The 26,009-nt window shown below is 44.4% G+C and overlaps 3 protein-coding genes and 1 long non-coding RNA gene across 5 annotated transcripts in view; 2 read left to right on the top strand and 2 right to left on the bottom strand.

Annotated features, from left to right (window-relative positions):
- The window catches only part of rab6ba (RAB6B, member RAS oncogene family a), a gene marked incomplete at its 5' end in the record, with an annotated part of 46,934 nt that extends 43,383 nt beyond the window's left edge, over nt 1-3,551 (top strand). For both annotated transcript variants that reach the window (XM_079221439.1, XM_079221438.1), the window contains one exon: nt 3,271-3,551. In XM_079221439.1, the coding sequence (XP_079077565.1) occupies nt 3,271-3,335 (65 nt within the window). In that variant the 3' untranslated portion in view covers nt 3,336-3,551. The remainder of the gene's footprint in view (nt 1-3,270) is intronic.
- Nucleotides 3,552-9,080: 5,529 nt separating this feature from the next.
- LOC306739335 lies at nt 9,081-10,168 on the bottom strand. The gene is made up of 3 exons (XR_013771032.1): nt 10,052-10,168; nt 9,501-9,608; nt 9,081-9,419 (listed from the first exon to the last, which is right to left on the bottom strand). It is a non-coding gene; the product is annotated as an uncharacterized lncRNA (long non-coding RNA).
- A 2-nt stretch (nt 10,169-10,170) lies between these two features.
- Nucleotides 10,171-11,217, bottom strand: LOC306739334 (E3 ubiquitin-protein ligase RNF186; the record flags this gene model as incomplete). The annotated part of the gene is made up of 2 exons (XM_079221328.1): nt 11,120-11,217; nt 10,171-10,603 (listed from the first exon to the last, which is right to left on the bottom strand). A coding segment is annotated over exon 2 (243 nt), but the record flags the coding sequence as incomplete, so codon positions are not given.
- Nucleotides 11,218-12,765: 1,548 nt separating this feature from the next.
- On the top strand, nt 12,766-21,397 carry cep63 (centrosomal protein 63; the record flags this gene model as incomplete). The annotated part of the gene is made up of 16 exons (XM_079221489.1): nt 12,766-12,827; nt 12,974-13,151; nt 13,361-13,456; nt 13,755-13,877; nt 13,982-14,095; nt 14,201-14,374; nt 14,733-14,869; nt 15,021-15,164; nt 15,283-15,349; nt 15,442-15,630; nt 15,975-16,061; nt 16,199-16,314; nt 16,396-16,480; nt 16,567-16,759; nt 20,631-20,710; nt 21,173-21,397. Exons 1-16 carry the CDS (start codon nt 12,787-12,789, stop codon nt 21,395-21,397), a joined length of 2,049 nt encoding a protein of 682 aa, XP_079077615.1. The 5' UTR covers nt 12,766-12,786.
- Between the last annotated feature and the right edge of the window lie 4,612 nt (nt 21,398-26,009).

Genomic DNA, 26,009 nt, shown 5'->3' with positions numbered 1-26,009 from the left:
TTATCACCTGCACTTTTAATAAAGCGAGGTGCCCGGGATATTTACATTCACGGGGGGCTTGACGAATACGCAATATGCAAAAATGCGAAATAATATATTATGCGGGAAAACTGTTCATACTGGCACCGATGCAAATTTCCGACAGTTGCAATCCTTTTTAAAATAACTGAATAGATGTGAGGGCAGAGGACCGACTCCCAGGATCCTATTGACTCCGAGCAGCGTCTGGCAGTCTGTCTGAGCTAAACTATTGTATGGCCTGAAGCTACATGTAAGCCATTTTATTGAGTTTCTTTTTAGTGAAACGCTATGAGTGAATTTGAGACCCAGTTACACTGTGTCTACGTCTAGAGGGTTTTATTGTGAAAGTAGGAGCAGAAGGAGTGGATCTGGTTTGTCAATAGTGACAGGAGCAGTAAAGTCAGTGGTCTCGGTCAGGACTGCGTTCATTCTCATGAAAGCTGCTCAATGGCGCACAACGCAAAAACAAAAGTTCCACTTCCGGGTATAGACTTTGGATGAAAGAACCCAGATATTCCACATTATGGGCCCAGAGAGCAATACGCACAAGCGTGTCCCTCTCAGCCCCTGGTCCAGTAAAGTAAAAAACACTGGATTAGGTTTCTAGGACCTAAAGATTTAAATAAGGGATTTTTCCCGAACGTGATTTACATTATAAACAAATTATCCGACGAGTTTCAGATGTCTCCTTCCCAATATAAGTATGTGTTTTTGGGCCCCATGGCATCACGTGACAGACCCAGAAATGTGTAATTCCACCGTTTGGCCACTATGTCAAATTGGCTTCAAAGCCCGACGCTCTTCTGTTGGGGCTGAGTTATCGTACACTAGCGTGTAAGTCTGCTCTGCTTAACGTGATACCTTTTATTCATGCTGCGAAAGCTATAAAAAAGTGACCTCATTACGGGAAGTTGCAAATTATTCATACGAAAGAAAACCGCCCCTGGTGCGTAAAGGCCTTCAAGCAACGATTAGTGCACTATAAAAGACAGAAAGAAAACAAAAGTACAACAAAGTGTGATTTAATGGAACACTTGTTATTTCCTTTTTTTAAACAACTCCGAGATTGATTTTAGTTTTTTAGAAAGTAACCACAGTGTACTCTCTGTTCCCTTAAATTGCCAGTTGGGGTCACGCTGATGTATGGTGTATGTCGGGGGCCTCTGGGGCACAGTCTCCTGCTCGCTGTCGGAGAACAATTTCCTGCAGGGTCGCCGGGTATCAGCACCACTGTGGGACCGCAGAGAGCGGGAAGAGGCTGCTTGACCCAGATCAAGGTCCCGGGTCGTCCACGTTAATGAGGGAGAGCCAGAGAGCAACATGAATCACAGCCGCTCCGTGATTCAGTTGTTAGGTTTCATTCTGAAGGAGTTTATATTATTCAGAGTCGTTTTGTGAAGAACGTTACATCAGTGTAGGTATAAATCACAGAATACAGCACACAACAGAGGAGAATGTCGCTACTCCCCCTAATTAAGACCTCATCCAAACATGCCCCAAATATGTTGTCAGGTGTGCAGCGATATCTGTGCTGTCGCTTTAAGAATAACAATGAAGCCCTCGCAGCAGGTTGACTCTCTGGTGTTCCATCCTCGGCTCGCTCGTCTTGTTGATATCTTTTTAAAGATGTGATTTTAAATCTGTCAATACATTTATTTAAACAGTTGACCAAAATGAAAGGGAAGAAGAACTCCACCGAGCATGAGCAGTGAATGCTGCAGTTCCCCTCAGCGCTGCAGTGCGTTGTAGCATCTTGCGGATCGTTATTTTAGATTTTTATGGTCTGGGACTTTACTGTTTTTGCCCCTGTCATGATCGGCGTGTTTCTTTTCAAGAAGAAGCTCTCATGGACCCTCTGTGTGCTACCTGCACAGCACTAAAAGCAGGCTGGTGAACACAGTGGAGCATTTAGCTGATAAAAGAGAGATATTTCCCTCCAGAGTATCAGACAAAGCTACTCTTTCACCGTGTCAACTTAAAGGGGATAATGCGTCTGTGGTGTGTTTACTGCTTGGCTGCGCTGCCCCCAGGTGGCTACAAAAGTCAAATCATGTAGTCTTGACATATGATTTCCGGTTATTGAGGTTTCCTCTGGCTGCCATTTGGAACAGACGATGTTCGGCAGATGTTTATTGCAGCTGCAAGCCGCCCGTCTATTGTTTAAAAGCTGTTACAAGCTATTAACTTCCTGAACAACTTGCTGACCATATGAAACATATGGAGGCACAGTAATGGGGCTCATCACTCACTGTTCAGGAGATGCTGTAGACTGTAGCTGCACACAACGCACGCAGGTATCAGAGGGATGTTCGGTCTGCTCGTTTGGTTTGATGAGGCCTCCACAATCCAAACGGGAGTGCTCAAGTCTACGTTTGCATTTAAAGACTGCAAATGTCACCACGTGATGAAATGCTTCCTTAACATATGAGAACACAAGCATCAACCTGCCGCCTTTTAACGGCACCAGCCACTGCAGGGCGGCTTTGGAAAAGCCCCAGTGGGACTGTTTCACACTCCCTTGCATACAATATGTAGGCCACAGTCTTCTTAGGCCTCCTCCTTTATACATGCATTAATTTTGCAAGAAAAGTGAATAATAAAGGTGCAGAGCTGCCTCACTCACCAACTGTGGTATAATGGAAGCATGATACACTTCTTGTCTCCTTTAAAACAGAGCCGCTGCCTCTTGTTCTCACTGCAAAAGGTGGAAAAATAGGATTGAATAATAAAACCTTTTCTGAATTGTGTAAAAAACAAAAACCCAACGACTGCAGAATCATTTTGACTTCCAGCAACTCATTAACACACAATAGTGCATCAGCTTTAATTGTAGCACAGCAGTGCCAACGACATCCATTCTCATTATTACCAACAATAGAAGATATTTTCTGTTTAGCTGAATAAGATGTGGAGGATGTCAGAGGAGATGTTTTTGTGTGCTGTAATAAATTCCTCATTTTATTTTAAGAATACTTTTACTTTTTCCCAGTATTGGTTAGAATTGTTGATGCCTGGCCTTTTAATTGAAATGAAAAAGATTCATGGGGACATAGCTCCATCTAGTGGTCGTAAAGTGGTACTGCAGTCATCCATTAAGTCCTCCTCAGTTCTCCCAATGTAACACTATTGAATGATCCCGTCTGCTTTTCCTCTTTTCAAAAGGTGTATGCCAGCTAATTGATCTGTTCAAGTGAATGTGGCTGAATCAACACCAAATGTTCCCAAAGCTTCCTTAACGTTGTTCTCCAGTGATCGACATCAAGTTGGACAAACCGCAGGAGCCCCAGACCACCGAAGGCGGATGCTCCTGTTAATGCTCAACACCGTCGTGGAACAAACAAACAAAACATCATTCACGCCACATGCTTGTTATGTTGCTTCCTATTGGTTAACCTGCATTTGACTTTGCACGTTGAGAATCTGGCCTCCTCACCTGACTATTGGGCATCGGTTGGAACTAGCAATATGTGAATTTGGCTCGAAAAGTAGTGTAGCCTACTTTGTTTATGAAACTGCCAAAAAGTCTTACAACTTGCGAAAAAACAAAAAAGATGAAAAAAGAGATACAGAGAAAAAAGACAAAGATGTGAAAAAGAAGAACCCCAACTTACATATGTGCATACAAGTTTTTTTTTTAAGTAGAAAAGGAAGTTTTCCCAGTTTCTTTTTTGTATTTTTGTATAATCAGGGAAATCTCTCTGGAAAGGTTTTTTTTTTTAAAGATGCAAGTAACTCAGCTCTGTGTTTGATGGCTTGATAAGAGCGAATGATTTATGGATCCCACTCTTGTTAGAGGCAAAAATGGAGGTCCTCTCCACATTATTACCCAAATGTTGGTCACGAGAAACCTTTATCGATCCCCTGATTTAATCATTTATACCTACACTTAACCATCTCAAGGCGTATCACGAGACGGACCCTGTTTTAACCTGAAATATGTTCTATATTCAGAGCATTAATATAGCAAACAACAATTATCTGGAGGAACATATCATGCGGCGGTTACCACTGACCGCGTCGTAGCAGAAGGTTAGCGCGCAATCGCCAATTGGGCCATGACTTGGGCGCGTGATGTTTGTAAATTTAAAAAAGAGTTTTGCACCTAAAAAAAATTCGCAGTTTGTTGTAGTACCATTTGAGTTCTGTGTAAAACCGCTCAATACATCGCTGGTCACTAACGCCAACACGGCCGTTACTTTGGCTAGCTATCTAGCTAGCTAACGTGGCCGTGTGCTCGCACAGATGTAACGTTCTCTAGCTTGACGTGTTTTTATCCAAACCAGCCGGTAACGGCGAAAGAAAGGAGTGAGACCTGTTTGTTGTAGTGAGTATGAAACACACGGATTCGTAGCTACAATCGGAAGACTTCACAAACGTTACTTTTGGGTGTGTAGTCGTTGTAATTATGTATTTTCAGTCTTATACCTCAACAGTTTTACGGCAAAATGAGACTTTCCAGACATGAAACATTTTCTTGTAAACTGACAAACATCACGTGTGCAATTCACGGCACAAATCAAAGCCGGATAGAAAATAAAAAATATTTGTCTCTCGTTGACTACGGTACGTATTATTCCTAAATAAGGTCCCATGGCGGTCCACCGGAAAGGGGCGGGACTTCCCCTCTCCATAGAGAACCTTTAAGCCTCAGGTTTGGAGAGCCAATCACAGATCTCCTGCCAATAACCGCCGTGGGATCCATAATTCTGCGCTCCGGTCGCTCAACAGGAACCGAACTGCAACATCTTGAGTATCTAATGCATGCCTAGTTTTTGAGCATAGGTACTGTCTACCAGTGTGCACACGTTTGAATATGTAAACGGTAACTACACCAGTGACTTACTGCGCTCTGATGATGACTGTCTTTTTGTTCACGAGAACTGTCGAACTGGATTTGTATACTTGACTTCAGAATATCTCTTTGTCGTGTGCGTGTAAATGTGTGCTTTCCGTATAGGCAACGCTAGAATGCAGTCACGTAGAGGGCCACTGCCAATTTGTTACATTCTCGCCACATTACGGCACCACGTAGGTCACCATTTGTTTGCAGTGTGTCATAGATCTCTCTCTCCCCAACACTCCCACAACAATATGACATCTGCCGTTGCATTGTGTGATATCTTGCTGGTTGTGATTACTGTAGTCTGCACAGATCGAAGCCCCGGCACGGTGTCACAGAGGAACATGAACACAGTCCCCCGTGTGCTGGTCTGCAGGCTTCAATGCTGGTTCTGGGATCAAACTGCTTCTAGTCCTGGCAGAAGACTAATTTGCACTCGTAGACCTTTTTCAGGTTCATATGAAGTTCTGAAAACCTTCATTGTCAATGTACAGTCACTTAAATCCAGACCGGTCGTCTCGTGGCGTGTCCTCCACTGAGGGGAGGTTTTCTTTGCTGCTTGTGTTTAAACTGACTACTGACGTTGGCATTATGCAATGTTGTTTTAATTTGTTAGAGCTATGTATCATAACATCCACTAGTGGTGAAGTCAGTGAACACTACTTTGATTTGACTCGTCTCTGAAGTGAAATCTTAATGCACTTTTTGAAGATCATGTTTTAGAATTAGAGTGACAACGTAAGTCTTAGAAAACATGGTATGATAAAAAAAAAAAAAGTCTGTCTCCAGAACGCTTGGAGTACTGTGTCTTAGAGTAGACTCGAACGTTTATGGATTGTTCACACGTGTCCAAAAAGGGGAGCACTCCTGTGAAAACTAGTGAGCCTTTCTAACCCTCGTAATGAGCCAAATAATAACACTAAGAGAGAGAGAGAGAGAGAGAGAGAGTTGGATCGAGCCTCAATGGGAGATATTGGCTGGAAAGCCCTCTCTGGTGGGTTTGGGAGGGACAAAGACGGGTTGCATTTCTAATCCCTCGGACTGAAAGAAAAAGAAATAACGTATCGACCCTCTGTGTTGCTGCCTATTTATTTCCACCAAACAGGAATGTACTGCTCTCATTACCGACCACACAGCCTTGTAAGGAGAGCACTTTTTAGGAATAACTCGATGGGTATTTATTTTTAAATGAGGACAAATGACTAATCAGTTGCTGTAGACGTTTCCTTAGTATTTATTCCCCTTACATGTTAAAGTAGAGTCCCATTTTAGGGTTCCCCGGAAATGGACCAACCAATGTCGTGGGGGGTGAGCACTTGAGGGTGGAGGCCGTGGCCGTTCCCTTTTGGGGTAAATGTTCTGTCACAGCTCTGTGCAGCGGACCTGATCAGTCCAGAGCTGGCTCTCCATTCACACTGTACAGAGAGCTAGCATGTCTCTCCAAATGATTAATAAAGATGTCTTATTACCAAAGCCGTGCGTAGTTCTTGTCTTTCCTGAACTTTTCTCTTCAGACTGAACACATCATAACTGTCTTCCATACTTCTGCCTGTCCACCTTATCGTGTTGTTTAACACTACTTCTACTTTAATTTGAGTACACCATGAAATGATGTTAGAGAAATGACAGATAAGATTGCAAAGCTGTGGTTGACTTGAATCTCAGAGTAATATCTAATACATTTACAATTCAATCGTATGGAAAGAATATACACTTTTTGGTTGTGTTTCTCAGCATCCACTTTCAAATCAGTCAATATGAAACGGGCGATATTCGTCTCGGACAGACACAGAGGAGCACACTCACAAACAAACACACACACACTTGCGATGGTTCCTGGTGGAGTTAGTGGACTCATTTGCAACATGACGGGTGATGTCGATGAAGGGGAACTTGAGCTCCTCAAAGGCATGTGCTGATACGTAACACTAAACCACTGAAGTTACCAGTAATGAAGCAATACTTGTGTCAATGCTCAGTATTGTGTACATGTTGTAGCGCGCATGGTTTCTATGTGACACAAACAAATAGACCCAGTTTATATCGATGACTACAGGTAATTACTGTTTTTAGAATTACCTGCTGGATTGGCCAGGGCCGGATTAACCTGCATTGAGGCCCTGGGGCCGAAAACAAGCCGTTGGCCCAGTTCAACAAAATGAAGTCTATCTTAAAGTTAAAACAAAGTGCTTTAGTGGAGAATATTATCCAACAGATTTTCAATTAATGCAAAATAACATGTCACAAATCTGCTAACGCTACTGTAGTGTTTTTTTAAGCTTAGTTTGTCACATTTGGACTTACACATCTATGTAAAATGAGTTGTTTGTGTGTACATTACAATGCATGAAATATGATAATTAATAAGGGATATTATTTTGAGGGATTTGTAATTGTATGCATATGAAGGTCACTTGTATTACTCTAGAATGATTGATGTGTGAATGAATGTTAGACAAATACTGCATGCTGCATGATATATTGACTAGTGCTTTAAGGAGTTGTAGTTCTCTTTTTCGCCTGAGGGGGCGGAGCCGAATATTGACTTTTGAGATTATGGACACTACCCTTTCTGGAGAAGAAGAAGAAGGTGGAAGAAGGAATCTATTTCCGCCCCTGAAACGGCAGGGCCAGTAATATGTTTAGAAAAGTAATAAAACATTAAACCAATAGGAAGGACCTTAAGTCCCACGAATGAGTTGAAAACTAACTGGTGTGCGAACGCTCGGTCTCTTTCAACTCCGCCCAGCGAACTGTTCGGACCTTTGTCCGAGGTGCGCCGTGGATTCAAAAGGGCCCGCGCGGGAGCATAGGCTGTCTATCATTTTTTATTAAATATACTTTTACTACAATTCTTTTGGATCCCGGACCTCATTTCCCACCACCTCCCAGGATCTGAACATACATAGTTTTCACGCTACCATCAGCTCTATCCGAGTTCCATCTCTGCTTTTGCAAACGCACTACTGACGGTATTAGAGTGCATCCCACTCCAAAACAAATGAAATACACATACTCACAAAGGAATGTACTATTACTATTGTTTTTGTGTAATGGACGGTACTTTGGAAACCGTCTTGCGCCATGTTTGTGGCAAAGGCTTCCCACCAGAATGCCTCCCATGTGTTGCTGCCTTCCGATCTGATAACAGACTCATGAGTCAGAGCGACCAGACCGACCTGCAGCGGGGAATGTAACGCAGCCCATTTACTCAAACACTCACTGACGTAGGATTTGTATGTTACTGAGAGTATTAGTTTTCATTCTGCTCTATACCGCTGCACTTCTTTTTAGAGGGAAACTTCACTTTGCAGAGTAATATTTTATAAATCAAACATCTGACAATTACAGCGACTACTTCACTGCATAGTAGAATGCTTTTACTTTGAATACATATCTGTGACACTACTTTTGTGCTTTTATTTTGGTACAAGCGTTTGAATACACAAGTCTCATTTGACATTAAGTGTTTTTCATGTTGTAAAGGATCTGAGTGCTCCTTCCATCCCCGCCCAGGGAGTTGTTTCCGGTTCTGTTCCGCCCCCAAATCCCAGTGATCAACACACACATTGCGAAAACTGAAGCTGGTCCTGTGGCCCTTTCAACACCCCGTCGATCACAATATGCATCTCACAGAATCACAGTCGAACTTGTTGCGACTAGCTGGCGACCAAACCAGTGTGACCAGTAACGGTCTCCAGCGCGCCTCTCCCAAACAGGAGTAAACAACCATCTTGGACTGATTTCATTCTCTCTTCATCTCAGAACGAGGTCGGGCTGTATATTGTTTTTGGAGCCTTTAGGTGCACATAAGGTGACACAATAGAATAAATGATAGTAATGATCCAGTATTTTAATATCTGCCGTGGTGGAAAAACTTGCCAGATGCTCATTGAATGGGGTGTTTTTGTTTAGTTTTAATCTCCTTTCATGGCTGAATGAGCCTTTTGTGGCGCGTCTTTGTGGCGCTTCGAGCCAACAAAAGTAATATTCACATTGTGCCGTTTACAAATCCACTGGCTTCACCTTATTTCTCTCACTTTAATAACGTGTCATAAATCATGTTCACGGTAAAGGAGAGGATAATGTATTTGCTTTGAGCTCATGAGTCTTTCAGCTCCCAAAAGCCACATGATCAGCATTAATCAGTAATAATACAAAAAAAAAACAGAGAGAGAAATTCTTTCAAAAATACTTTAATTAAATACTTTGTCAACTAGCTGTCATAAATAGAAGGACAATACGTTATATTGAATGTTCAGCATGTGGCGAAAGGGAACGTCCTCGGGAGACCATCTGTTCGGGGTCCCGGGGTGCGAGTCCCTCTGGGACAGCTGAACCAAATCCCAGAGCACCAGCTGGGAGAATTAAGCCTAGAATAAATAATGGGGGAGACCTTTGGCTGGGGACAAAACAATGTCTTGACAGGAACACAAATAGATTCTCGGTCCTAACGGCCACGGCTCTGCCTCTGTACAGTCCTGCCCTCTTCGATCCGGCTTCTTTTCTTTTCTAAACAGCGTCTTCAGTTGAAAGCCTGCGCCAGGATTTCATTTCCCTTCAAAAAAGACAAACACTATTAGTCCACACTTTCACCAAACGTCTCCTTGTCATTTCAGCCTTTCCAGTCACAACTTACACATTGCTGCATGCAGGAACAATCCTCTCTTGGTGCCGCTTGGTCAGACTGAACCTCCGGAGGAAGGCCGGCAGCTTGAGTTTGGTTCCGGCGGACCTGGAGGACGCACTGAGCAGTCAAAGAGAGACTGAGTTAGAGAGAGACCGGGGTTTGACTCACAACGGGGCCCTGCAGAGCTGAGGCGCTAATGAGGAGCTTTGTGGACTAAAATACAGATTAACACCGACGTGTGACTGGAATTTATCGGGTCCAGGGTCCAATTCTTCAAATTCTTCAACGCTTGTTCTGAAGAGACACGGTTCTCAATTTCTATTCTTTTTTTTTTATACAATTGTACTCTTAAAGCACTTAAAACCTGCAGCAATTAGAGAAAATAAAACAAAAACATTTTGATATTGAATGTAAACTCATGGAAAACAACACAAGGTCAAAGGTCATAAAGTTGTCAGTAGTTATAAATCGTTCTAAACGTGCCTAAAGAAAATAAGCTGCAACAACAGCAAACCAGTATGAGCTTCCAGCTCTGTGTCTGTTTACACTGTCAAACCCACCATTCTGCCTGCAGCGAGGGTTGTTGTTTCGCCGCCATCCCTTCCTGAGCGACTTGTTTCCGTCCGTCTTCCTCCTCCTCCTCCTCCTCCTCCACCTCCTCCTCCTCTTCGTCCTCGGGTATCCGCTCCCACAGCTTGCTGTTGACCCACAGGGCTTCCTGCAGGCTGAGGCCGCGCCCCACGCAGGTCACCCGGCGACACAAAGGGCAGCCCACGGTGAGCAGCCCGTTCCGGGCCTGCGACATGGTCTCCAGGCACGGGTCGCAGAAGGTGTGTCTGCAGTGGAGCACCCGGGGGATCCGGTCCGACCGCGAGAAGGGCGACAGGCAGACGCTGCACTCGCCGTCCTCGCACAGAACCATGGTCGAGCTGAGGCCCGGGGTCACTGGGGATGTTGGATCTTCAGTCCCAGAGGAGACCAGTCCACTATCTGGCAACTAGTGATGTTGGATCTTCAGTCCCAGAGGAGGCCAGTCCACTATCTGGCACTGGTGATGAGGGCTTGTTGGAGTAGATGGTCGCTGCAGGTTCTCACGTTCTCAGTTAGCTTCTCTATGTTAAAATAAAAAAAGATTGGTTTTGCAAATGGGTATTGGATGTTCTGCTTGATTAAAACAAAATGATACACCTTTTCACAACAGTAATATTTGAATATTTTGATTTTTAGCTAAATGGAATTGAAAATAAATCCTATACCCTGCGAAAAAAATTCCAATGAGTCTGGACTGTTGGTCTAGTCTCAAATGGCCAAATAAAAACCTTGAACCTTGAACTATACTTATTTGAATTTCTACGGATATCTCATCATAGCAGCACAGTCTCGACTATATAGTCGAGACTGTGCTGCTAGGATGAGCACAACAATGGCTAGGCATGACATAAACCTGTATCCACTACTAAACATTATATATATATATATATATATATATATATATATATATATATATATATATATATATATATATATATATATACATATATCTATATATATATAGATATATATAGATATCTATATATATATAAATAAAGTAATAGTCATGCAAAATGTATGCAGTGAAGCCTACTTACAGTACAGGTGACGCCAGAGCTCCTCCAGCCCTCAGAGTATGTCCTTTAGTGCTCAGCACAGCGACGCTGCAGTGAATGGAGAGCGGCTCGTCTGCCTCCTGTTGGTGTCTGCTGTGTTTGTGGGGGCGGAGAAAGAAACGTCCCTCTCCTTCTTCCTAAACCCTCACAACACAACAGCTGGGGAAGCAGAGTGAGACTCTCTTTTGTTTGGTGTGTGGTGGGACGGGGGCAGGTGGGGAGGCGGGTGCGGGGAGTTGGACGAGGCCTTGGAGGCAAACAGTTGGCTACTCCGATGTTATACATGTGGATTATTTTACGATTGTAAGTGTTCAGAAACATGTTTATGAAAAAATATGGGCTCGTCCGGGATTTGAACCCGGGACCTCTCGCACCCAAAGCGAGAATCATACCCCTAGACCAACGAGCCACACTTTTACAGCCAAATTATTGTCTTCAAAACAGCAAACGTGAGGTCATAAGGTTTACCTGCTAGATGCTATTAATGTCCTGAGGTAACGTCGTACACTACGGTCGTCAGCAGACACTCGGATCTCCGTGGTCAAATCAGGAGACAATGAAAACGTTTTAGTGCACCTGCACCTATGTACGTGGTAGAAAGGTAAATGCATTCAGACGGCTCGGCTCGGGAGCGAGCGATGGACTTTGCGGAGTTAGGGGTAAGACGTGTCACAAAATCCAGTTTTCAAAATATGAATTCAGTCTCTTTATTCACAACACAACAAGACTATCAAGCGGAATCATAAAGTAGTGCATGCAGGTAAACTACTGCTGACGCTTTAATAGGTTGAAGATTCGCTTTCGCACAAAGATGCTTCTATACGTCGACAAACACTGCAGGGACATTTTCCGGTGAACAAAAATTGTGGGCTCGTCCGGGATTTGAACCCGGGACCTCTCGCACCCGAAGCGAGAATCATACCCCTAGACCAACGAGCCACGTGTTCATGAAAATTAATACTGCACAGGTTATTCTATCACACGGCCTGTAAAGAACGGCTTGAGCGTTGATGTTGCATGTGTATTTCCTAATTATAGCGATATCAGTACCAGTTTGACTCCAGACAGTCGAAATAAAGATTGTAGAATAAAAAAGCTTCATTACAATAAAAAGGCTGTACTGCAGCATGTGACTTAAAGCACTGCTCCCTTATTACTCGTATTAATATCGTACGTTGGTTGTATTACAACACGTACGCGGACAAGGTGTTGAATTTGACATCACCTGAACTCCATTTGACCAAAGACTTCATGACATTCGACGCTTCTGACGCACAGCGTGCTGACGTCACAGATTGGAGGCGAAGTTACCGCTTTACACCCGGAAATCCATTGACTGTAGCTGTGTGTTGTGTGTCCCGCTCGTTCACTTAACGATGTAAACAGAAGTAGCTCGGCGGACTGAAGCGAGCGAACCGGTGGCCACTAACGCTTGCTAACCACGGTAGACACTTTACGTCACTGCACGTAAAGTGTGACTTCCATTGTTGATGCAACGGTCGTTACTGCAGTCACATAACTGATCTGTTGTCGTCGCAGCTCAGTTGAAGCTGTCACCGAGGTTGCGAGGTTAGCTAGCTCAGCCGGTAACGCTAGCTAACTTTAACTGTTAGGTTAAAAAAGACGCTGTCAGCGTCACTTCCAGCCAGATGGAGCCGGCGTTGGGGTCTCTGCAGAATGCCGGCCTCAGGTAACGTAACGTGAACTGTGGCTAAAGCCAGTTACAAACGTTAGCTAGCAAACCAGTGATGGTGAGCACTTGATTATGTGTTTTTTTTTACCGGGTCTAGCCCACATCACAATGTTTTTTTCAATGATTTGGTGTCTGTATTCCAGTTCTGTCCTGTCATCGTGTGAGCCGGAGCTCCAGGAGCTGATGAGGCAGATTGACATCATGATCAACCACCAGAAGAGCGCGTGGGAGGCTGAGATCCAGGCCATGGAGCTGAGGCTGAGGAGCCGGGAAGAGGAGCTGACAACTTCCAGGAATCTCATTGAACGGAGGGACCTGGAGGTGCAGTAGCATGTTCTGTAGTAATAGCATGAAGAATATAACCTCCTGTTTGTTCCCAGAGAGAGAGCGAGATGGAGATGCATTTGCAATCATTCGTCCGTCTTACTGTTGGGGTGTATTGCAGCATGATCCCGGCAGTTTGACCGCACATCTTCTGCATGCCACTTGTGTTACTAACTTGTAACATGCCACTTGTGTTTATGTTGTAGATCGGACTGCTCCGCGGGCAGCTGGACAACGTCCAGCCTGGTCGACAAGAGTTGGTTAACAAGTACGAGCAGCAGCTGCAGAAAGTCCGGGAGGAGGTGAGACACTTGAACACAACGCTCAAACAGCCTTAATTTGACTGATAAGTTGATTGTGGTATACATTTTGTATAAATCTTTTAAATTCATCAACACGTAGTTTGCTTTATTTTTGATGAACCTAACAAAATGTCAACAATCTTCCTCCACAACACTGAGCATAAGATGACATTTGATATTGATCACTGTGAAGTCTAATGACAAAACAGTCTGTATTGTCATCGTGCAATACAGCTTTCAAGGCCTCTGATTAAAACTTTGAGAATTTCTTTCTCACAAATATTGTTTTCCTCTGCAGTTAGAAAAGCTAAAGAGAAGTTATCTCAAGCTTCAGCGCAAACAGCTCAAGGAGACGATGGGAGGAGCAAATGCGAACGAGGCAGTCCGCTTAGAGTCGACCCGCCTCAAAGAAAAGATTGAGGTACCAATGAGTCCATTCCCTTTATATCCTGTTCTCTACGTTACCATGTCACTCACGAATCGTCCTTTACTGTCCGTGTAACCATCCTTGTGTCTCCGCTGCAGGACTATCACCAGTGCTCTTTGGAATGGGAGCAGCAGCGGATCCAGCAACAAAAGCAACATACAGAGCTGGAGGCCCAAAATATGAGCCTGACTGATGAGCTCACACACATGAAAGTAAAAGAAAATTCCATAACTATAATATGTCAATTCCGTTTCCCGTTGAAGCTAATGCAGGCAGATTATTACCCTCTCACGTATTCTCGGTCGTTCCTCTTCCAGTCCCAGTGGGCGTTGTGGCAAAAGGAGAGGGAGCACAGGAGCTGCTGTTCAGAGGTGCAGCATGTGCGGGCGCAGCTGGAGAAGGCCCAGGGCAGCATGCACTCGCAGGAGCTCGAACTGGATCGCCTCCGACCGCTGGAGATGTGGCTGGGACAGTACCACCGAGAGCAGCAGGTAAGCAGGACGGTGGGAACAAGTACCAGCTGTGACAGTTTGAGATGGAAATCTGGATCTGAAGACTTGAGATCTAGGATGTTATCTTCCAACTGGAACAGACTTGGTCCCATCCGTCACCGCACCAAAAACAGATTCAAAATCGGCGTATCTGTCCTTATCTGTGTTCCCATTCTTACAGTGATCAAGATGGGCCCCTGGGCACGTCATTTTTGTGGCCCCTCCTACCAAAATGGCATAATGTGGAGATGAATATCACTCACTAAAACCGTCAATGTTGTTTATCAGTAGATTCGTGCCTCTGTGTCGGATGTTAAAATATAACCCTATCAGCTGAGAATCCACTGCTGTCCCACAGGTCCAGGAGGAAAGGGAGAAGCTCCACCCCACGCTGGACTCCCAGGATGCATTCGTGCGGAGAGCCGGTCTCAAACAGCTTCGTAACGAAGCTGCCAGACTCGGCCAAGCACTGCACGCTAAAGATCAAGTCATTCGGTGGGTAAATAATGCGTTTTCAGTCAGGGTGTAGTACAGAAACAAGACACCAGAGGGCGGCATATACTCACACTGGAGGTTCAATGCTTGTGTGCTGTGTGAAAAGAGTTGTTACAGAAGTCAATAAAGAACAACTGCCTTGTTCCCTCAGCTCTCTGGAGGACTGCCTGGCAGCTCAGGGCTGTGCCAATGTGGGAGCCCTCAGACGAGACCTGGAGAAGACCGCAACCAGGCTGCGCCGCTCCGAAGTCTGTGAGGCTCATCTCAAGGCCGAGCTGGCGAGCCTCAAAGACAGGTGAATGCTGGCCTTCTTTTTTTCGGCGCCCGCATCGCATGCCGTTGACACTCTTGTTTGTCTTTAATTAGCGATACCAACATTTTCCTTTTGTGCGTTTTTTTGTCGATTTGCCCAGGCCGGAGAAGGAGAGCCGTTGGAGAGCTGAGTCACAACGCAACCCCTCTGTTGCTGAAATGAAAAGGGTCCGAAATCTCCTCTGACTTGCGTACATTGTTGTGTGTAAAGCAACCCCAATTAACGTCCGCGTTGTCACTTGTCTGGTTTCCTTCTACAGCTCAGAGAAGACCTCCTGAGGGCCAGGCAGACCCACGGCGGCGAGCTGGAGGGAATGAGGAAGGAGGTGTCGAAGCTGACCACTGAGCTGCACCAACGCGACGCCGCCATCTCCTCGCTGAAGGACTCCTTGACCAGCGCCAGGCAGCAGCTCTGTGGCGAGGCGCAGCAGAAGGCGGCTGAGCTCAAAGTAAGCACATAAACAGGCGTAGTTTATGTCACTTCGTAATGTTCGTGGAAATCCGGCTCGCAACGAACCTTTGTGGAGGAACGCAAGACTCTTTCAGGCAGAGAGACAAAGTGATGGCTTTCTGTCCTTTCGGACATACTCTAGGTGTGTGTTCGTAACCTCTTCATGCAGACGTAAAGGTAGAAAGAGCCTTGGTGACCCGTCCACAAGATTCCTGATACCAGATCTGTAGTATCTTGGTATTAACTCCTTTTCCTCAAAGGGTTGAGGAGAATTTCATCATGCACCTGCTCGGTGGTTCAGTCAAATAAGTAGGATTTCATCCTCTTCCCCGACTTTCCTAGATGACTCGAGGACAGCTGGAGACTCTACACACCGAGAACCAGCATCTGAAGGGTCTGCTGCAGAGGCGGGAGTCTCAGTCACCAAAGGTTTGTCAGCTTTGACATTTAGTCTCAATATATACATTTTACAGACGGCAGCAGGCGGGATTCTTTTCTGAGTTTGGCTTCGCCGTTTGTCACATAATCTGACTCCTCTCGCTCTCTGCCTTGTTAACTCTCCTCAGAAGGAAGATTCCTCGCTTGCGCCCCTGAGGGAGAGCTATGTGTCGTCTCTCAGCAGCCTGGAACAAGAGAACCAGATGCACGGCATGGCCAACCAACCCCAGCCTGCTCAGGACAGGTACCCGACATAATCACAGACACACGTGCACAAAAAAAACAAGAAATGTAAGCCTGATGCAACTTCTCGCTGTATTTGTAGTGATGAAGATACCCGACATCACAAACACAGGGAGGTGGTTCAGAGAGAGTCCAGAGACACCACCGTGTCCTCTCACTCTCCAGTGGTGAGGCTCGTCACAAATATGAACCCACAGTTGTAGAGAAAGTCAGGTCAAGAATCCTACAGGTGTGTGTTTGTCTTCCGTCCCAGGAGTCTCCGTCAGTGTCACCGGTGGACGAAATGGTCTCTCGTTTCCTCGATAAAGAGAGCTTTATGGCCAAGGAGCTGGTCCAGAGACTGGACACCCACATCCAGGGTTTGATGGACGGAAACATCAGGATTGTGTCCAAGGCCCAGCCAAGTGGCTCGGGGCCCGAGTCTGACCAGAGTTCAGCAAAGAATGGTTAGTGATAGAGAGAGGTGGAATAAATCTGGAAAAACCAACGTGCCTTGAACAGCAGTGTGGAAGAGAAGGACATTTGACCGAACTTAAAAGACGTTTTTTCTTACTTTTACGTAAGGGAGCCCAAACTGTCACTAACTGCACTCCCTGAAGAAATATCTTTCTTTTTAGGAAACTACAAAAAAAAAGCATACATATAGATACATACATACACACATATCTATCCAGGTTGTTAAACTGATTCCTCAGTGTAAATAGGTTAAAAAGATAAAGATGCAAAAGTCTTCAGATCACAGAGTAAAAGTGAACCACCACGTCACCTGGTGATCAAGACAGAAAGAAATGACGTTAGGGAACAACAGTGTTCCTGTAAAGCCGGGTCTTTATTCACTGTTACAATCATTGAAAAGCAAAAGCAGCATGTGTATACTTTCAGTATATCTTCAGTAGTTAGCGTAGCATAGACATGCTAACGCTAATTAATGGTCCACAGGTCTTTACTTAAAAATGTTTTATTTTAGAAACATATATCTCCTTTCATCCTCTCTAGTTAACAGGTATCACTATTATACAACATTTAATCATGACTCGCTCCAAATCCACTAAAGCCGCCGGAAAAAGAAGAAAATCTGAAACGATCGCATAAGAGTCCTTATCCTTACGATGCTGTGCTATGATTGGCCAAACTGCGTTTGAGGGCGGGACTTGGCGAAGGGTCAGTTAAGTTCAGATTGGCAACGCGGTGCTTTAAGTTCACCGAAGTGCTTCATAGGAGCCGTCAAAAGGAACAATAGTAATTAAATCATTCCAGGCTGTACAGGGCTTTGCCTATGGCCTCATGCAACCCGCTCCGTCCCACCGTGAGGGCCGTAATGCATGAGGTAACACATGGCCTAGCATTAGATTAGCTCAAATTGTTTGCCTGGGACTTTTTGTTCTTATTCTGTTTATTGTGTATTTATTTAATCTGGGTTTCACTCAAGGAACCTTTTTGTCCCCGTCGCGTTACGCTTATCCAAAGGCCGACGGATCAAACGCGTTGCATCACCTCATGTCTTATTCAGCTGACAAGCTTCCTGTTACTCCATAAGATGCAACAAAATCTGTGTTTGTCATTTAAAAAAGAGCCATTGTTTTTGCTTTAGGGCTGACGATTATTTTCATCATCAATTTATCTGCCAATATTTTTTCTAGATGGATTCATTCATTTGTTTGGTTTTTAAAGCATCAGAAAACCGTTCACTTCATATTCAGTATAATACGGAGAAGCTGAAAATCCTCACAAGCTGGAACCACGTACATTCAGCTCTTTTTTTGTGCCATTTTAGCCTTTATTTAACTTATAGGCTAGACTGGAATCGAGGGTAGAGAGATCAGCTTGACATACAACAAAGGTCCCGTGTCTTGAATCGAACCCGGGACATTGTGCTAATGTGGCATGCGCTGTATGGGCACCAAGCTCGGCATCTTTGCTGCTAATGATTATCAAAATTGTTCATTCATTTACTCATTATTAAAAGAAAATATACAGCTCCAGGCAGTTTGGGACTTCTTCAAATTTTCATTTTCATTTAGCCAAAGAGTTTCTGGAGGCCGTATCTGACGTACGTTCAACTGTAAAGTTGGCGACTGCGTGGGCTCTTGTGCCAGAAACATTTAATACGTTGTTGCATTCCATCCGAGCCCGGAAGACATCCGACCTCCTCCGATTTCCTGGACTGATTTATCAAGACCTGAGCTGACGTCAACGCTGTGAGGAGGTCGTGATGTTGTGGCTCACCTGTCTGTCACTGCTCGATTTTATTATGAAACCACAGAGGAACTGCGTCTCTGCTGTGGCTTTTTTAATCGATTTGAAACGGCCTTAAGGAATTCTTGACCATTCGTATCTATGTGACCTCACATAACTGGTGCTGACTCCACCTGGATTACTTGTTGTGGAGGTTCCTTTTTGCACTTTTCCCCCCGAAGGACGCTGCACATTCCAACTCATCAAGTTGCCTGGAGCGTGAATCCAACTTTGCATTTACATCCAGAGATCAGAATGTTGCTGCGAGTCCAAAAGAAGCGTCCGTCCTCCCTGCACGCCTGTCCTAACTGGGAAAATACCACATATGTACATGTCTGTCCAGACGTCCCGGACCTCAGGGAGGGAGAGGAGGCAGCTTTACGCTGTAGCGCTCCTCATTTCCCCAGTTACTTGTCTCTCAAACACCACCACCTCCACCAGCACCCGCCCTGCAGAGGCCCTCTGGCTAGTCAAGTGCAGGAATGCGTGCACCATGCCAATGCTGTCATGAACCTTCCCCTGCGGCCCGCTTTGTCCTCATCATTAGAAAAGCTGATGGAATGTTAATATCAACCATGTGGGGCGCTCAACCTCACAAACACTGAAAGGCCACAGGGGGAATAGTTCTGTTTTACTGCTTCTCTAACGAAGGCCACACGGATAGACTGGAAATAAAGTGGGGCAAAACAAATCTGAAGAAATATGTGTTTTTCATTCTTTTACTATCAAAACTTTTACGACCACGAATACCGACGTTCTGCTCAGCTGTCTCCGGGTCCTGTGAGTGACTTCTCACTCTGGTATTTGGTAGCCTGTGTTGCTAGCACTGTAAGCCCCAACAAACAGCACTGAGGAATTTGGCAAGGCAGGCATTCCTCTGGCTCTCTGGAGGGAGGTGAAGAAGGTTTTTATATGTGGAGATTCTTCGAAGGGGCCTCGTACAAGGGAGGAGGAGTGAGGCCGCTTCAGGTCCAGGGAGAGTTCGAACTGCGTTATTTACATAGTGATTTACAGGAAGAATTTGCTTTAGGATACAAGATGATTGAGTAGTTGCTAAATTGGATGGTTTAATTAGTGGAATTGCTTGCATGTTTTTCAAGGGGCATTCCAGCAATTTAGTGTTGCTCTTCGGTAACCTTGAAGGACTGCCGAAGACATAATATTCAAAAGGAAATCGTGAAAAGTTGAAGCTGCAGAGGCCGAGATATTCTGACTGGTCTCAGATATTGATTAAGGCCCCAAAACACTCATGCCTACATTTCCCATAAAGCAACTCTACCGTGTTTTTCATACCTTAACTCCTCCAAGCCAAGATAAGACTGTAAACGTCATCAAAGACCACTTACTTGGTGTTTCCAGAGCTTTCAGCCTCACCTGGCCTTCCGTAGCAGCTGCTCAGTTAGTTAGGGTTCCTTAGTGAAGTAAGTTAGCGAGCGAGTCTACAGCGCAAACTCCATCAGCAGCAGATGTGGCCAGAAAACCCAAGTAAGTGGACCCTTTGATAAGATTTTCTTTTTGAATATTTTTTTTAATAATTTCATGGGGAGAAAATGCATCTGGAAAAAGCCATGAAAATGTATGAATATGCAAATGTTTTAAGCCTCCATTCTCAGTGTATGTGCCCCGGAGGCTTCAAGTTTCCACATCGTGTGTGTGTGTGTTGTGTGTGGTGTGTGTGTGTGAGACTCACTCATTGGACTACTACTACTGGACCAAACTACTTGTGCTTGTCACAACCGTGTTTGTATGTACACGTCTTCAACTCAGATTTAAGCTCAACTTTCTCGATCAAACCAAAAATAAACATCTCACCTGCTAAAATACTTAGTATTAGTTAGCATCTCAATTTGTATTGTTTATTTGTAGTTGCCTGAAAGCAAACCTCTTTTAGAAACTCCAGAGTCTTTCGCCGCTCCTCCTGCTCTACTGCAGACGAGCAGCAGAGGGGGCAACGTAAATACTGTGTTGTCACATTGTGGCCAGCGGTAATGAACCTGCCAAGTCAGATAGTCCTCAAACAGCCGGCAACACAGAGGCTTGTGTCTGTTCAGAGATACTTTCCGTGCTCCCGTCATAAAACAGGAATGCCTCTGCGGTCCAATGAGGGCCTCGTGTCACAAACCAGACATCTGAGGGTGCATGAAGCCAAATTTAACAAATATGTGAGTTTTGTCCAACTTAGTGCATACTGCATGGGGAACTCGGTTCACGTTATAAACCCGCTTTTTTAGGCATTTGTTTGAGGAACGTCTCTTATCGGTGAGAAGCAAGAAGCAAGCATGAAGATGGGCTGTTTGTGTAGAGGACTCGCATTAGCGGGGATTTCTTGAAGCGGAGATTAATGAGCATGAGATGGAACGAACGCTTCTGATTGATAACCGATAAAACCCATTCGTCGCGTGAAACATGCCTCTTCAGTCCGATTCGTGTGTTCCCCCCGCTCCCAGCTTGTGCCACGGCCTAATGTCTTCTCGTGAACTGCTGAACATCCGTCACAAGATAAGACGCCTGTTCCCAGGATTGTTTCACCCCGCGTGCATTCCTTTGTTGCACATTCCATGGCGGGGGGCCCTCCAGAGAAACATGCCCCTCGTGCTTCGCCTGCGTCCGTGTCCCACTTCTAGCTCCAGGCCATGTCCCCGTACTTGACGGGATCGTGTCATTGTTCTCCAGCCAGGGTGGGGTCGAGGGAGCGGGTGCAGGCTGCGGTCGCACTCGTCCGGTGCCGTGGGACCTCCGGACGTTCGCTGCGGGACACTTGGAATGATGCAGACGTTCCTTATCGGCCCGCTCGGTGCGCCGAGCCGCAGGGGGAACTGTGCCAGAGAGGAAAAGACTCGCTCCTGTGACACACAATGAGTGCGTGCGTGCACTCTAGTGTCCCACTTAAGGTGTTTGTGTGTTTGTTTGCACACTGTTGCATGGAAACCGAGGTCTATACCTCAAGGAAAAGTCGGACTGCCATAACATAGATGTACTCTTTTTCACCTGACAAAAGAATAGAATGCATTCTCAGACGCATTCAACCAAACCTTGTGGAGTTTGCCTCAGTTGTTACGCCGATGATGTAGTTCTAATATGATCTACATGCTTCACCTCCCTGTCTCCCTCCTCCACCTCACTGACAAGATGTTGACAAATAGAAATTAATTAAACACAACTAGTATCAGTTGAGATCAAGTCTGTCTTATTAACAGGACACATTTAATATATTTAAGTGCTGTACAAAGAAACACGAACATGTAATTAGAATATAAAACAAGTAATTGTGCAGTGGGAGCTGGGGCTGCTGCTGGTTGATGAAGCCTATAGCTTATAGCTGGCACAGGCTGCTGGCTTGTTGCCAGAAGTTGCAGGTGGAGCTCGCTGCTGAATGGTAACAGCTGCATTTTAAAATGTGCTGAAAGCTGTAGGAGGAGACTGGAGGATGAGAGCAGAGACCCCCTGATGAAGGCTGTGGCTGTAAACTCAAAAAGTAGTGTTATAGTATTTAATGTATCCATGATTCATTTATCTCTTTTAAACACAGTGGGAGCTGGAGGTGGAAGCTGAGTCTGGCAGTCCGCAGCAGCTGGTGATGCAGCTTGGCTCTCAATGGCTGTATATAGGTGTGGGGGGGCTTAATGGAACCTGCATACAGAGACTGGAAACACAGTCAGGTGTTGCTGGCTGGAAATAATTCTCAACAGTACAAACATACTTCTGCATGCCGTTCCCACACAGAGCGGTAAATCCTCTGGTTGTCCCCGGAGCCACCTTGGATCTTCAGAGGTGCTCCTGGACCGTAGGGCTCAGCTGGGGGTCACTCCGGGGGGTTGTGGGGGGGGATGAGAGAAAAGACTGGGCATGACTCCCTGGACCTGCAGAGAGACGGCAGCACATGGTCGCTGATGGGAAGAGGTCACTTTGAGTCTTAGATTGTACATTTTAGTGAATACTGAAGAAGTGAAGGATGTGGGTTTGCCTGGTTTCTCCAGACCTAAATCCAGGTGATCCTCTCCCTACAGTCCCAGCACTACTTTTCTCTTCAATATTGACTTTTTGTTTATTAAGTGACCCTTTTGATTTATGGCTGTTGTTCCCTTTAGATTTACCTCAGAACATCATGGTGTTACATTTAGCTAGTCTATCTGCTGGAGATATCACAAAATGACTGAGAGTGAATGTGTATGATACTGTGTGTGCAATATGAGGTAATTATGTTGGAGATTTTCACTTTCAGTTGTACTTTTGTTGGGGTTTTTTTGCGTGTTTTGGGGGTAATTGAATTACTTTCATGCATAAATTAAAAGAAGAACACAGTCAAAGGTTGTCTAGCTATGTGATATTACAACATTGAAAACGCACCTTGCTTATTATGTACTGTGGGTCTGTATTTATTGCATTTTTTTATATTCATTACATATTTTTTATAATATTATACATTTATTAAGGGTGGGAGTCTAAATTATTGTCCTGATGAGAAATATTAAAGTAATTTCAGGGAAAAAGTTCACATACTTTGTTTGTCTTTGCAGTTTGTCTAAAGTTGTTTTGTTTTTAATTGTTTTAAATGTAAATAATGTAGACTATAGGCTACTTGATCATTAATTCTGTTTTAATGTGCCTTACGTTTTTGCTTCCATGGTATCAATTTTATTTTTTAAATAAATACATAGAGCAACACACTGAGGTGCTTCTTTTAATCTTTAGAGTAGTTTCTCCACACAAAAATAAAATAAATAAATGCAATTCTAGATAAGAATAACATGATTATGTAAAATATATTTGGATCAGGAGGAAACTTCCAGGTCTGAAAAGTGAAGTCTGGTTCTATAGATGTCTATGAGAAAATGACTCTACTTCTCTCTTGATTTATTCCCTCATTAAACATTGTAAACATGAGTTTATTTAGTCTCAGTCGCTAGTTTCAAGTCTTCTTCAATACAACATGATGTTCATTTAGTAAATTATGGTCCATTTAGAGTCAAATAGACCATAAAGCAGGGGATGCTTTAGGGCGGGCTTGCCGTGATTGACAGGTCGCTACCACAGTGTTGTCTGGTCTGGAAGTTGTCCTTGTCTTCGTCTTCCAACTTCAACCCTTTCACAGTGTGTTTTCACTTCATAAAATGTAATTGTAACTGTTTCAATCAGCAAAAATGTCATTCAGCTTTTGTTTGTACTGAACTCCACACTTGACAACGGACAAAATCAAACGATGTCAAAGTGACTATGTCTTCTTCCTACATACAGTGTATGCCGACAATGTATTAAACTAAGAAGGCAAGTTATTCAGATTGCCAACTAGGAAATGCATGTGTTCAGAGAATTCCCATTAGGCATGGTTATGGTGCCATGGTAGACCTCGACACAAACCCTGGTGGAGCGGCATGGTGGTCCCACGGATGCTAATAGCAGGATCCAAACCGGCGTTTTTCATTTTCATGCTGGGACAGCCCTTTTTGTTTACAATATGATCACGGATTGTACCTTTAATTAGATAGGATGAAGTTTAAATTCTCATACAGCCCTTGAGCCTGAGCTTTGTCGGACCCAGTGAAAATTAATTCTTGGAAAAACGGAGCGTTGTCTTATTGACATTCAGCCCAGTCAGTAAAGGAATTCTTTGATGCGCTTTCTGCGTATGCGCTTTGATGTCGGGGTTTCTGTTATGTAAAAACTATTTAGAACATTCCTTGTTCATTCATGGCTAATGAGGGCGTCCATTTGGATTGTCCTGTGTAATTAGTTTTCAGATTCCCCCTGAAACCACCAACGTCCTAGGCTAGCCTCATTTTCTCTCTGTCCCTCTCTCTCTGTATCTTATGCAATGACATGCACAAGTTTGATCGACCATTGTGCAGCGTTTTGTGCTCCAGGATGGAGGTGTGATCTGTGACATGATATTAAATAAATGAAACAGTGGGAAGCAGACACTCTTGACTGTGTGTGGGGAATGACTGCTGGATCCTTTTATTTGCATATTGTTGCAGCTGTAACTATATGATTACGGATAGAAGTGCAACTACAGTTTTGGGCGCCATTCAGTCTGAGACGGTTGTGATGTGCTTGATACGTCCATACCTGGAAAAAGAAACTCCCGGGATGAAAAAAGGGTGGGGGGTGGACAAAACAATGTGCAACAACTGATTATAATCTACGCCACACAAGCATCCCGGCTGGGATGCACTGATGAATTGAAGAAGGGGAAGTGTCAGTTTACATTCTTTCATTTGTGACATAAACAGCTGAACATGTTTTGATTTGTATGTCTTTTCAAGAGAAATGCCTGAGGAAGTGACGCCCTTCCTTATCTCTGTAGTTTCTAAAACCTACTCCTCTGTCCATGATACTGTAGAAATGGAGGGAAAGCTGCAGCAACATCTGAGATTGTCCTTAATCATAATCGAATATTAGGTTATAATATTTACCCTAAACTGTCTTTGCGTTTTGGCAAACATCTTGGCATGAATTTATGTTGACATCTTCCCCAGATGATACATCACACTGACTTTCGTGATTTCCTGACTTTTCCCCCAAGATGAGGGTTGATATTTTAGTTTCAAGCTAAATGTCTAGTAAACAATTGGATAGATTCTCATTCAATTTGGTACAGACATTCATGTTCCCCTCTGGATGAATTATATATTAAAGGTGATCCCTGAACTTTTTATCTATTGCCATCATCAGGTCAAACGTGCAATTATCCATTATTTAGCATTAAGCTATGTTGTTAGTTGTGATAGTGACAACAACCTTCAGTGGGGCCGTGAAGTGTCGCAGCTCACCAGGAAGAGAGTGACAGATAGAGGGCTAGTTAGCTTGCTAGCTTGTCATTCTCCTGACCGACGGGGAGTGAGGCGGAGGGACTGTCTGGCCCAGCGCTGCTGTTGGCCACCAACCTGCTGCTCAGCTCGTTTCCTGTACCCACTGTAGCATTAAAGCATGTTGGAATTTCAAAGCTAGCTAACTAGCCAGCTGTCCGCTAGTTGGCTTGTTGATTCCAACAGAAAAAATGCCAAACAAAGTTGTCAGTCATCTGGTGATGTGCTTTCCTTCTCTGTGGCGAGTGTTAAGAGAGTATTAAGTGGTTACATTACATCTCATTTACCTTCTACGTTTTAGTCATTACTGCTAAACCTCAACTCGCTGTTAGCCGGTTTAATTTATACCAAAGTTTTCCCGCTACAACGATCGCAATGCCAACGGTACACATCAAAATGTCTGCCCCGCTGACCATCCAACTACGTGGATTTGAATGTGGATATCCATTCTACTCCTTTTCTATTTCTATGGGAGCATCACTTCCTTGGTGAACTCACCATCACTGCACAAACAGGTATCAGTGATCTGGATCTGTGGTTTTCCCCAGATGTCCACATCCAGTATACTGCCAATACCAAAGAAAAATGTCTTCCTTCATGTTGAAATCCTGCAGTTTTGGTGCCAAAAGCTGCTATTTTACTGTGATGAAATAAC

Source organism: Taurulus bubalis (genome assembly GCF_910589615.1).
Source record: "Taurulus bubalis genome assembly, chromosome: 7".
In the NCBI taxonomy this organism is placed as follows: Eukaryota; Metazoa; Chordata; class Actinopteri; order Perciformes; family Cottidae; genus Taurulus; species Taurulus bubalis.
This window is presented reverse-complemented; position numbering and strand designations above follow the sequence as displayed.